Genomic DNA, 12,545 nt, shown 5'->3' with positions numbered 1-12,545 from the left:
ATTGTTTATGTACCAAGTGGCAGGACTAAATTTTTAATAGAAAAGCTGGAACGCTGAAGAAGTTTAATATACAGTTTAAGCACAGTAGGATTGTATAAGTGTAATTTTGTATGATTTTGTACCGTTCTTTGGTGGCAAGTTTGCAGCAGAGCTTACATGAAGAGCACACAGGAAATGCAAACTCAGTCACAGAATTAAAATGAAGCAGAAAAGCTTCCACCATGCCAGGCAAAAACTTTTGTGTTCCTTATTTTTGGACAACTTCTGTGGTCCCAGAATCTTTCCAATTATAAAAAGAACTGACAAACTAGGTTTTATTCACTGCCAAAAAAGCTAACCGGGGAACCCAAAATGTGCGCTGATACTTTCATATGACACAACTTCCTTGGAAGTCTGGCAACACTCGTCACACACTCAGGTGGTGCCATACAGTCTCAGAAGCACCTTCTGCCTTTAAAGGAACACGGATTTTCTTGTCCCTAATTGGCAAGTGCTTTCTGCCTGTACTAACTATAAATCTTTCAAATGTGAAAAAAGCACAGAGAATGTTGTAAAATAAAATGTAATACTTTACTTTTCCGTATCTATTTCATCAGTCTGATAAATTATCTACAAATGCATAAAACTTAAGCAACATTTTCCAATGCACTCAGAATGGTCCCAAACTCAATTACAACTAAAGCACATTAAAGATTTACTGTACAGTAAACAAATGGGTGAAAAACTGTAATTTATTGAAACTCATAACTCAAAAAATATAAGATGCTGTAGTGTACAATATGTTACACAAAGCACCCTAGGGTGCACATTCAAGTCAAGTAATAACTCCATCACCCCCCAAACCCTGGTACCCCAGTACTTGTTCCATATACAATCATGCACATTTACTCTTCAAGAGGAAGCCCCCAGTATTCTGATGTGTTAAATAGCACCAAAATCAGCATTGTTCATTGAAAAAATTGGGGGAGCTAAATTAACTTGGCCAATACTTTTGACAGATATTATACATTCATGGAATTAAACAGTCTAAACTAACCTAAAAGTGTGTACTGTAACAATTACTGTTCTAATTTGAAGTTCTCCCCATAAAGCAGTAGTGGAGGCAATACGCTCTAAGTAAAGCTACTTACGTACTTCCTACACACAGCTCATCTGCCTTTTTTGTTGGAAATAAGTCTATGAGAGGTGTGGAAAACTTGGATCTTTCAAGAACAACTACTGGTCGTAAGTAATGCAGCTGTTTTAAGGCAAGGTCTCCACAGTCTGTTAGGGCCTTGTCCAGGATTGCCCTCAGATTTTCTAAAGAAGGGGCAGATGAGGACTCTGACAGCAAGGGCTGGATCTCTGTTAATTCCCCAGAATTATTCGGGGTTATGATTACATTTTCATCATTTACAAAGTTGTTTACTGGTGTATCCCCCTGACTGTCTCCCTCTTTTTTCAAGGTTTCATCTACTGGCAACTGCTCAGAAGACTCCCATTCTACTACCTCATCACAATCATCATCATCGTCATCATCTTTTCCCTCACTTTCCTGAATAAATTTTAAAAATGAAGACTCGAATCCCATTGGTTTATATGTCTTTAAATCAAATGGTTTGGACACTGGAGGCTTCTGAAATTTGTCTTTTGTAGCACAAAGTACATTTCTTTTCCCATTCAGATTAATTGCACTATGCTGACATCCTTCTGTGTCTTTCTCTTTTGGCAACTCTAATTGTAAACTGGAGAAACAAGAGCTATTCTCTCTTTCACTGTTTTCAGAAAAATCTTCAGTTTTAGACACAGCTGTCTCCCTGACATTAGGCTCTTCAAAACAGGTATTGTTTGAACTGTGGTTATATTTTGAAGTGCCTGAATGCACAAAGGCACTGGCATCAAAACTCGCACTACTAGGTGGACTTTGTTTTTGGTCTTCATTGCTCACTTTTGGAGGATCACTGGCAGGGTCTGGAACAGGAGCTTTGTCACTTTCCTGCACAGGCTCAGGATTAGCTGATTTATCCTCGTTAACTTCTACACCTTTTCTATCCATGTCTGAAGCTGTGTCAGAGCAAGACTGCTTTTCAATCATGATGCCACATTTCACACAAAGAACAAGTTTCTGAAGGCGCTGCTCTATATACACGTTGGTCATCTGGTGTGTGCGCTTATAGTGCCTCACTATGCTGCTTTCCAGCTTGACAACAGACAGACACCCCTGGACCATGCAGGGATACTGGGTCTGGTTAGACTTCTCTTTGCACATTTGTAGGGCTTCCTCTTTTGTTTTGAAACTCAGCAAATGTTTTTCTCTACTTCTGCTAATTCTTTTAACTTTTTCTTTTAATTGCTTTCCATTCTGCTTGCTTGTGTCAAAGCTGTCTTTCAAATAATTTTGCTCATTTTTATCTTTATCTTCATTATCGTCCTCCTCTTTCCGATTTCCAAAGAGACTATCATAATATTCACTGTGTCTGAAATACACGTGTTGAGAATAGTTACTGTAATTTGTGAAAATTCGATTGCAGCCATTAAGGTCACAATGGATTTCAAAATCTTTGTTTAATTTTTCTTCGTTGGCATGTTCTTCTATTAGATGCTGTTTAAGCTTATTAAACGTATAAAATACAGCAGGGCAGTGGGCTTGGTTACAAGCAAATCTGGCAGACTCAGCTTCAGAAAGCAGTTTTTGATCCTCTAAGATTTCATTGTGGAAGTCACTACAATGCTTAGCAAGAGCTTTAGAACACAGAAAACGCTTACCACACTCTTTGTGTTTGCATGCAAATATTTTTTTACATTTGACAAGTTCCCTTTTAGTTCTCGCTTTGTCTTTATCTAAGCAGAGCTGTTCCTTATTGTACTGGTGAACGGTTCTGTAATGGCGTATCAAACCTTTCTGGTTTGTAAATGCCGAGTTGCAGCTTTTATGTATACAATGAAATGGTTTGTGGTACTTATGCAATATGTAGCATAAGTTTCCTTTAGCAACTGTTCTTTTGCTTCCTCTTCCCTGTCTTGCTTCCAGTTCTTCCCTATGAGTGTCCAGAGAAGCTATGTTAGACGCTTTTCTTGTTACATTATTGTCTGTCTCTTCATTGGACTCCAAGTCTGTCTCAGAACAGCAGTCATCCTTCTTCGGGTGACACAGTTGTTCAGAGTGGTCTGAATGATCAGTGAACCCAACGCTGTTTGCACAGGTAGGTGCTGGAGCACTGCCATTTTTATGCATGTCCTCTGCACATAAACCTACATGATCAAGTTTTTCATTAGGACATATCTTGTGAGCCACCCTCTCGCAGCCAATTTGATGTTTGTTTCTATAGTGAATTCGAAGGTGTGTTTTTCTTGTAAATGACCTTTGGCAAATATGACACTTAAATGGTGAATATCGATGCTGAAACATATTTAGCTGAAGAACCATTTCCTTTGAATAGTTATGCTTTCTAACATAATGCATTAAGAGAGCTTCTCTGGTCACAAACTCACATGTACATCCATGACATTCACAGAAAAATGGTTTAGCTGCCAGCTGAGTAAGGTACTGGCTGGGTAAATTATCTTGTTGCTCTTGAAGCTGAAATTTTGAGGTAGTTTCATCAACTAACTCAGGGCACTTGGCATCCCGAGATGAATAGCCTCCAAAAGGTTTGTGTCTTGAAGAATTCTGAATGTTAGCATTTTTTAAGCTTAGATGTTTCAAACCTAACATTAGTTCCAACATGTTATCTTCAGTATTTGATTCTTTAGAACTGTCATAAAAAGACGTTTCTGGGGAAGAAGGACAAGTTTCCTCCCTCAGACCATTGCTTCCTTTACCATCTACAGCACAACACACACTTTCTGGAGAGTCAGCATTTGTATCGGAATTATGACCTAACTCTGTATTCATGTCTGTAGGGGATTTACTGTCCTGAGCATCACTCAACAGATTGAGAAAGTATTTAGTTTTCATCTCCATATTTCTTTTACCTTTGAAGTTGTATGGATGGGCCCTTCGAAGGTGTTTCTGCATACTCCTGGAATTTTTGTGGATGGAACAGCAGCCTTCAAAACCACAAGAAAGGGTTTTTTCATCAAAGCAAACCGCCACATTGGAACACTGTTGTTTCACATTTGCTGGATGGAAGACTCCTTCCTGGGACACAACTAAACCTGGAACTGACTGGCTGTGAGCCACTGTTTCAAGCAGCAGAGGAGACACCTGACCTTTGCTTACTGCTGCATCTGCTCTGTGCTCCCCACAATGCAGGCTGAAGTTACTTTCGCTGTTTAGATCTTCACTGTCGGAGAGAGATTCTTCCTTCACTTCTGGAATTTCCTGCGAGCCTGAGGGATCCAAGTTATCATTGAGATTGGAATTTTCAGATTGTTCAAGCAGTTGAGACTCTGGGAGATAACTGCATTTGTCTTTTGAAATCGACCTCTCAAGGTTCAGCATTTGTTTCCCTTCCCCATTTGACACTTGGATATTATGCGCTGCGAGGTGATTCTGAAATTCAGTTTTTGAATAATAAAACTTTTTGCAACCAAAGAAGTTGCAAGTGTATGATGCATCTCTGAAGTGCTGTGCCTCGTGATGGTAAAGCTGCCCTAAGTCACTGAAAACAATATTACAGCCATTTAGCTCACATTTATAGCGAAGATCGTCATGTGTTTGTTTGTGATTGAGAAGCTCATTAACTGACCCAAACCTGGCGTAGCAGTCCATGGACACACACATGTATGGCTGAGGCCCACAGTGCACGCGCTCATGCTCCCGCAAGTGGAAGGATGTCATGAAGTGCCGGCGGCAGAAAGCACACTTCTCCCTCCTGTTTTTCATATCCAAGTAGTGTTTTGCATTCTCATCATTGTTTTGATGTTCAGCTTTCAGATGTACACTTAAGTACTTAAACTGTTTGAACACTCTAGAACAATCTGTCCCAGGACACGGGTAGATGTCTCTGTCTTGCAGCTGGCAATTTTCCAGTTGGCTGAATGTGACATATTCATGTGTGTCATTGTCAAAGCTTTCAGGGAACTGTAACTGGTGTGACCTTTCCTGAAATGCTGGGGGTGGGCTGCTAGAAGCTGTTGTATTTTGTGGTGATCTCTCTTTTTTCAGAATTATTTTCTTTTTAGGTCTGTGTGTTCTACTAGGTGGCATTTTAACATGTTCCATTACATGTGGTACAAAAAATTCCTTTCTCTTGAACCTTTTTGTGCATACGGGACACGTATAAACACCATCTTCCATATGCATCTTCGAATGATGCAGTATTCTGGCCTCTATACACTCCCTTTTGCAGAGCACACAAAAAAATTTGTATTGAAGCCATCTCTGGTATCTTTCTGAAGAACCAATTGGTTTTTTTATTCTTGCTTTTTCCTTAGGGTGGTTCATTGTATCTTTCCCATCATAATATTTGTGTTCTTTTGTCTCATCATAGTCACTAAAGAAAGTTTCTAACATGTCAGTTTCATTGAGTGACATATGACAACCTGCATCATCTTCGGAATCAGAAGCTACCTTCCCTAACAGTTTAAGGCAATGCCGCTTTAAAGTCTTCCAGTCCCAAAATTCAGGATCAAATGGCCAATATGCTTTCAAAGCTAACAGCAGCTCACAGCGGAGTGAATTTGGAACCACTGCATTCTCTTCATCAAATTTTTGGTCTGGTTGCATATAGAGTTCTTCCAACGCATTAAATCCACTCAATGTTGGCTCCAGTAAAAATTCCGTAAGCTGACAGGCTCTTCTAACTTCAAGGTCTTCTGGTAAAAGGCATGCAATTGTTTTACACACTGATGTCTTCATTTCATCGCTTCCACTGGATCTGATCTGAAGGGCTCTCACACATAACAAAACAGACACAGCAAGTCCCGCTTCTTCTGCCTGTTAAAAAAAAAAACAAACCAACAACAGAAAAACACAAACAACAAATGGTCACCAAACAAATGTTACTTTTCTTTAATAAGTACATTCTTTCTAGAAAAAAAAAGTGTGCAATAAGAGCATCCAACAGACTACAGCTCATTCTGAATGCATTTGGGCTTCTGAGCATCAAGTGTCTGGAGTCACTGAGCACTCTCTAGAGAGCCGCAGTTTATCTTATGTGAGGAACCTCTTTTGCTTTTCAAGCAATGGGAACCACTGCACACTTAATGCAGTCTGGAGGAGTCACATAAACTAGTTTAGGCACTAGATGTTGCAAAATACCTTTCTAACTCCTCTCTCTCTTAACTGAGTGATTCTCAACCATAAGTCAGATAACTGAAAGAGAATGGTGTAAATCTATGTACATCCCTCCTGCACCATCCACACCGGATATTAATTCAGAACATAGGGTACTGTGTAATAAGGAAATTTACATAAATTCACTCTCTGAAATAAAATAACCTTCCAAGCAGTACAGTAGCAGAAATGATTCATGAGGAAGGTAACTGGTGTTTCACTTCCAAACAGTTTCTGAGCAGTCTGTGCAACTCTGAGGTGTTGCTCAATAGTATTGGGAAGATACTTACATTAATCACATGCTGATTTAAGAAATTATATATTCTAAATTCTACCGGGACAAAATTGAAAGTTACCTTGTTCCAAAGGCATATTTTTCGGCATAAAGAATCTGAATGCACGCAGTAACTATTTAGCCATTTTTAGTAAAGATAAGTAACAGTGAAGATACTTATGAACAACTTAGGAGAGTTGACATGTGGCTACCACAACCACACCTGCACCAGCCCAGACTGTAATCATCCAAAAGAACTAAGAACAGGTTAACAGAATTAGCAAGCTCTTATACTCAGCATTCACTGCCCACCATACATCATGCTGTGCTTCTTTAATTCAGAAGAAATTTAAAAGGGTTGGCAGGAAACACAGAAAAACCTGGTATATAGTTACCAATATATTATGATTTATATAGAAAGTGCACACTCATGCATGTCTTAAAAGTAGAAATGGGCCAACTTTAAAGAAATTAGGACCAAATACATCTCTGTGCAATCCCTGGTGGAATGCATCTCTGCCAAATAGAGTTCTGGACTCTATGACCTGTCAAAAGGACAATTATGCAATCCTTCTGATTCTACTCTGATTCTAAACCAGAGCTCTGGCACTTGCTCTGCTCTTGTCAGCTCACACTCTGTAACTCATCTGGGTCACAGTATTGACTCCAGACAGTGAAAGAGACTCACAGACAAACAAATCTGAAACTGGAGAGAAATGGAATTGAAAAAAGGAATCTTGTATGTTTAATCCATCTTAAACCTGAATTAACCCATGGCCATGTCAGAATGCAAAGAGCATGCCGGGTTGGCCTCCTGAGATCAATTAGTCTTTCTGTTAGTACTTAAACGGGGATGACGAGTTTATAAAAACTGCTGTCAAGCATCTTTTGCACCTTTCTGTGACATTCTAGAGAGAGGCATCAGAATAGAAAGTAAAAGTCCAGATGTGATTGTATCACATATTTTGAGGAAGATGTATTTTCTTGGAATACAAAAATACGAGACATTCCAGTCAAGTCTCCATCTCTTAGAGATGTTGCAGAAAATTCTTGTGTGCCTGGCTTCTGAACAGGCAGTAGATCAAAACACAGCTATGCTTTGTTTGCAAAATTCTATCATATGTACTTTCAAAGCAACAAAACTAACCCTCCACATTGATCCTGTGATCACTTCACAGGATCAGGCTGACACAAAACTACAATGGCGGGTGTTTTCCATAGATTTTTATTAGTACATTATTGGGCACTTAATCAGAAAGCATGAATAATGAAATAATTTATATTTCTAATCAGTTCAGTGGAATTATTAAGAAAATAATAAATTCATGTAAACAGCTCTGGCTGTGTCCAAAGACTCAGGACTGTAGCTTACTTACTTCAGATTGTATGACTCTTATCAAGAAAAACAGATGCTGTAGTGTTTTGGCAATGATGCCAAACTGACGACATCTCTCCAAAAAGGAATCTAAAGAAGGATCTATTCTTCTCTGCAGCTTGCTCCAGAAAAGTGTCAGTTCCCTGTAAAGAGTTGAAAGCAGAAAGTAAGAACGTTGTAGATGCACACAATTTGTGCAGTCACACACTTCGGTTCAGAGTTGACTCCAGGAAAAATTTAAGTGTTATTCAAGGACAGCACACATTTCAATCAGGTCCTGATCTCCAAGCAGCACTGAAGAGGACTATTCCTAAACAAGCACAGGATCAAAGCACAACGTATCATCTAATACTGGGGAAAGACACTGGGATTCATCTCATTTAATACAGGCATCTATTGCTGCACGGACCTTGTTTCTAGACAAGAAAAACAGTCGCACACTTGTGGAACTTTTACTTTTCACACAGAAATTTAAAAAGGGTAATATGAATCATAATGGAACGTAGCCACTTCTCTTCCACTAGGCAAGGAGCTTAGCTGCTGACACCTGCATCCAGGTGATGTGGCTGCCAACTAAAAGGGCCCTCCCACAGAACACCCTTTGCAAAGCATCACATAAGGGATCTGTAAGCTGAAGGCATCTGCTGTCTGTGAGCAGTTCTGTACTTTGCTATTCATACCATGAGAGCACAAAGCTGTTTTGTTAAGCAATTTATTATAACCAAAGTAGCACAGCCAATGGAGGATGTAACCTATCGCTGTTGCTCAGCCACCACATGGAGTGCCCAAAAGCACTAGAGTAGTAAAGCCATAAGACCATATCTCTTATATAATTTGAAAAAAACTTTTCTTCTCTTCCTTTGATAGAGCAAACTTGACCTTTGCTAACTTACCCACTGTGTGCATAAACTACACACACAGGTTTCCAGGTGCAAGGTCAGTCACAGCCTCAAGAACCAACTATCAAGAACACATATCCAGGAAAACTTTAAACCAAACACTGGTGAGGTTCTTCCTCTGTATTACTGCAATCCTACTCTTCAACACTAAGCCTAAAGAAAGGGAATGGGGTCTATCCTGGATCAGATCTGGGATATCATTTTACTGCCCAAAAATGGACAATGTTTACTGGTAACAGTTTTTGTGAATTTTGTTTGGAGTTTTTTGTCTGCATTATTTAAAGGCCTTGAAATGCAATTAACACCCTTTCATAACCAGGAAGAGACAGCTGAGAAGCCAGACAGGCCTACGAGGAATTACCATACAAGCATTACAACCCAGGATGTTATAATTTTAAATCCTAAAATAGAACTAGAGAGAAAAAAAATAAAAAGGTAGACACTCAGAATATCAGTAATGTCTTCTACTACCCTTTAGCCCCCAAAAGCTGACAAAATGTAAAATTTAATTAAACATCAGGATGACTAATATGGAGGAACTGTATGAAGCGAAGCTCATGCAAGAAAAGCGCAGAATATATATATAAAAGTATTACAAAAAATTTTAACTCAGCATTACAACAGAAAAAAATGAACTTGAAATATACTTTATCAAGACATCACTCGTTTTATATGTCTATTTATTACACTGATGTCATTGGGAGCTGGGAGAATAGCAAGAAAAGGGCTTCACTCTGAGTAACCTCTTAGTGCTCTGCAAAAAAGCCTTGAGAATAAGTTTTCAGTGTTTGCTCTGTTCTTTTTCTCATACCACCCTTTCTTTCTGCAAAGCTAAAGCATCTTGCTGGAAAGGATCAAGGATGGTGATGAAGAAGTGTTCCTCAGATAATCTTCACATATATGGAAAGATAAAACCAGACAACTCCAAGTATTCGGGCAGTGCAGAGAACAGAAAGATCTCCAGACAGACAGATATCTAGCAGTACTTAGAAGTAAAAAAAAAATAAACTTACCAACATATCACACCAGAGAGAGGTTTTTGAAGCTGTGCTTAGCTACAGTTAACACCTAAGGCAACTTGTGTTAACGGTAAAGGTAGATTATTTTATGGGTTGATGAACTGCCTGGCTGCCTGGACACTGTGGCAATCAGCTCACTCAGAACCACTGCCTAGAGCAGCACTACTTCTGCGACAAAGTTTCAAACACAGCAGGTACCTCTAGTCTTAAGAGCAGCCTTACATATTGTTTTATGAATCTCAGCAAGAACCAGTGCAAAATTTTCCAATTTTGGTGAGGAATAACATATACAAACCTAAGTTTGCTTTCATCTTCAGCTGTGAAATAAAGCTTGACACCGAGAGCTAACTCACGTACCAAGATGGTTTGTTGATCTCCTGGAGGTACAGGCTTGAGGCTCCAGGATGATCTGAGCTAAGCTAAGCTATTCAAACAGCTTAACCTCTCCAACTATGCAAGAATCATAGTCAGAGGTTTGTGCTGGGATGGGGAGTTAGCACTGCACCATCAGAGAGATGGTGAGGCACTGAAGGAAGACAGGAGGGAAAGGAGGCAGATTTTCCCTTCCTAGACAGAGTGATATTAATTACAGCTGAAGAGGTTTAACACCTTCCAGAAGCCCCAGTGTTGCACTTGTCCCATGGAACTTGTCTGACCACTAGGTAATCAGCATTAATCTGCAGAAAGGTACGCAGTTTTGGCTGGGTAAGATAATGTGCTTACCGCAAGTCAGAAGGGCCAGAGTCAGGACAACAGATAAGGCAGCCTTGTGAGTTGTCAAGAATGGACCTTTTGCTTTTTAGCAGCAGCAAACTGTCAGGATTGGCTCAAGAATGAGTATGGGAGAAAAATTTTAAGTAGAGTCTAAATCATCAGCAGATCAAGAGGAGTACAATAACCATTCAACTACACTCCTGTTTGAACCAGATAAGACCTTCTTTGAAGTGAAATAAGCAATTGCTGCTCCTTAAAAACAGCAGTTGGTCACAGAAAGGAGAATGTGTTCAATTTAACTCGTCCTTTATGCACTGTATATGTTTATGCATTAAATTTAACTCATTAAGTGTATATTTAAGCCTATATAATGGCTCGCAAGCACCCACTAGCATGTCGTTCCTCCACATTAGTTTTAGCTGCAGGATGATACCAAATATCCACTGAGTCTGCCTTCACATTTCCTGTCTTTCCAGCCTGCTCTGGCATGTCATGCTTTTGATGGAGTTTAATTTACCAATGCAGTGAAAGCAACATTACCTTATCTTTTCTCCAGGGTACTGATCCAAATCAGTCCTGCAATGATTTCAGTGAATTCCAGAGTTTGCATGGAGCACAGCTTCTCATTTTTGTGAGCCTTAATGCTCACTAAATCTGTAACGTGGAATGTCATGCCTCATCAGTTAAACTGGCTGATTTGACAAAAGCAATCCTCTAAATTAAAAGTTTTATGTCTTATTAGCCACTTGAATTCATCTACCTTGTGGCTAAATAAGTGCTCAATCCACAGCTGTCCCCAGGAACACAGGTGGAGGTCAGTGAAAAGGCCACTTCATCTAACCACTGTGTACCATCAGACCAGCAAGGCATCCTGACTTTCAAGCAACAGTATTTTTTAAATAAAGCCTCAAAGTGAGAAGCAATCTAGTGGTCAAGAATTATTACACCAGTTTCACAAGACAGGAGTCCATCAGAAGGTGACTTCTTCCATCTGTGCTCCAGCATCCTGGAAGCTTTTCTCTCCAGTGGGTCCAGACAGCATCATTTGTGTGCAATGCTGTTGTACAAGGACTGCTAAGTACAGTACTAGAACTTGAATTTATACATCTATACAATGTCAGTGTTTCTGTTAGACAGAAGACTTCATTCTCCCGTCTCCACCCTGGGGAAGGCAGCTGGAACTTGAGAAGTGTGTTGGGACAGCAAAAGAGGGGGTACCTGCAGTATGCATGGACAGAGCAGCACAGTTTGACCCAGCACCTTTTTTCTCAAGAACAACTAACAGTATAGACATAATAACGAGACCTCAGCATGAGTGACACAAACCTTCTGTAAACAGGGACAAACTTATGTTACTGGACTGTGTATCTTCAAGACTTCAGTGCCTGTCACCTAGGCTAGCCAACTTTAAAGTACCTACTCAGTTACAGCCGCACCGTATTTTGTGTAGCGTTAACCTGAGGCAGGACCCACCCAGGGTCAGACTGACAAGGAGATGAGAAATCTACAGCTTTGAATTAGAGTTATGGGATCTGAAAATTTCATTGAAATTCTAACTACTTTTAGTTCAGACTTCATACTGCAAGCAAAGAAAACTACTCACATTTGTCCTCACAAAAGAGAGATGTTATTCTGTAACAATAAATGCTACATCCTCAAGTCTGTTCTCCAGTCCCAACAGTCCAACAACAGAAGTCTGACCCTCTTTGCTTGCATCCTAAGGATATAGCTTTTAGAACTGAATAAGTCTTCTTGGACAACAGCAAGTAATACAACTCACCCTAGAACAATGTCAGTTGTTTGTTTCTTTTTTTAAGAAGAGAACTTGAGGTGGACTCTAGCCTTGTATCTCTTTGAACATGACTCTTCTAATCTTATCTTTAATGACAAAATTCGATAGAGAATTCTAGAGGAAAACATTCTCTAGAACTTCAAGTGTGGTGAACTCTCCTCTCTTGTGTCTTCCACAAGTTCATTTCTCTCTACAAGGTATGCTTTTGCTCAAAAAGACATTTCTGGCCTGAAGTAGAAGCAATATTTATGTAAATACTTCTGGTCTTTTTGT

At 39.6% G+C, this 12,545-nt stretch overlaps 1 protein-coding gene across 4 annotated transcripts in view; it reads right to left on the bottom strand.

The window, feature by feature from the left end:
* Positions 1-12,545, bottom strand: part of RLF (RLF zinc finger) — a 51,261-nt gene continuing 38,716 nt past the window's right edge. For 2 of the 4 annotated variants that reach the window (XM_051772231.1, XM_051772230.1), the window contains exons 7-8: positions 7,850-7,991; positions 1-5,860 (exon numbers count right to left, since the gene is read on the bottom strand). In XM_051772231.1, the coding sequence (XP_051628191.1) occupies positions 1,127-5,860; positions 7,850-7,991 (4,876 nt within the window). In that variant the 3' untranslated portion in view covers positions 1-1,126. The remainder of the gene's footprint in view (positions 5,861-7,849; positions 7,992-12,545) is intronic. The other 2 variants (XM_051772232.1, XM_051772233.1) reach the window with 1 other exon arrangement.

Source organism: Manacus candei, unplaced genomic scaffold, assembly GCF_025592945.1.
Source record: "Manacus candei isolate 608988 ecotype Guabito, Panama unplaced genomic scaffold, ASM2559294v1 h1tg000151l, whole genome shotgun sequence".
Classification (NCBI taxonomy): domain Eukaryota; kingdom Metazoa; phylum Chordata; class Aves; order Passeriformes; family Pipridae; genus Manacus; species Manacus candei.
This window is presented reverse-complemented; position numbering and strand designations above follow the sequence as displayed.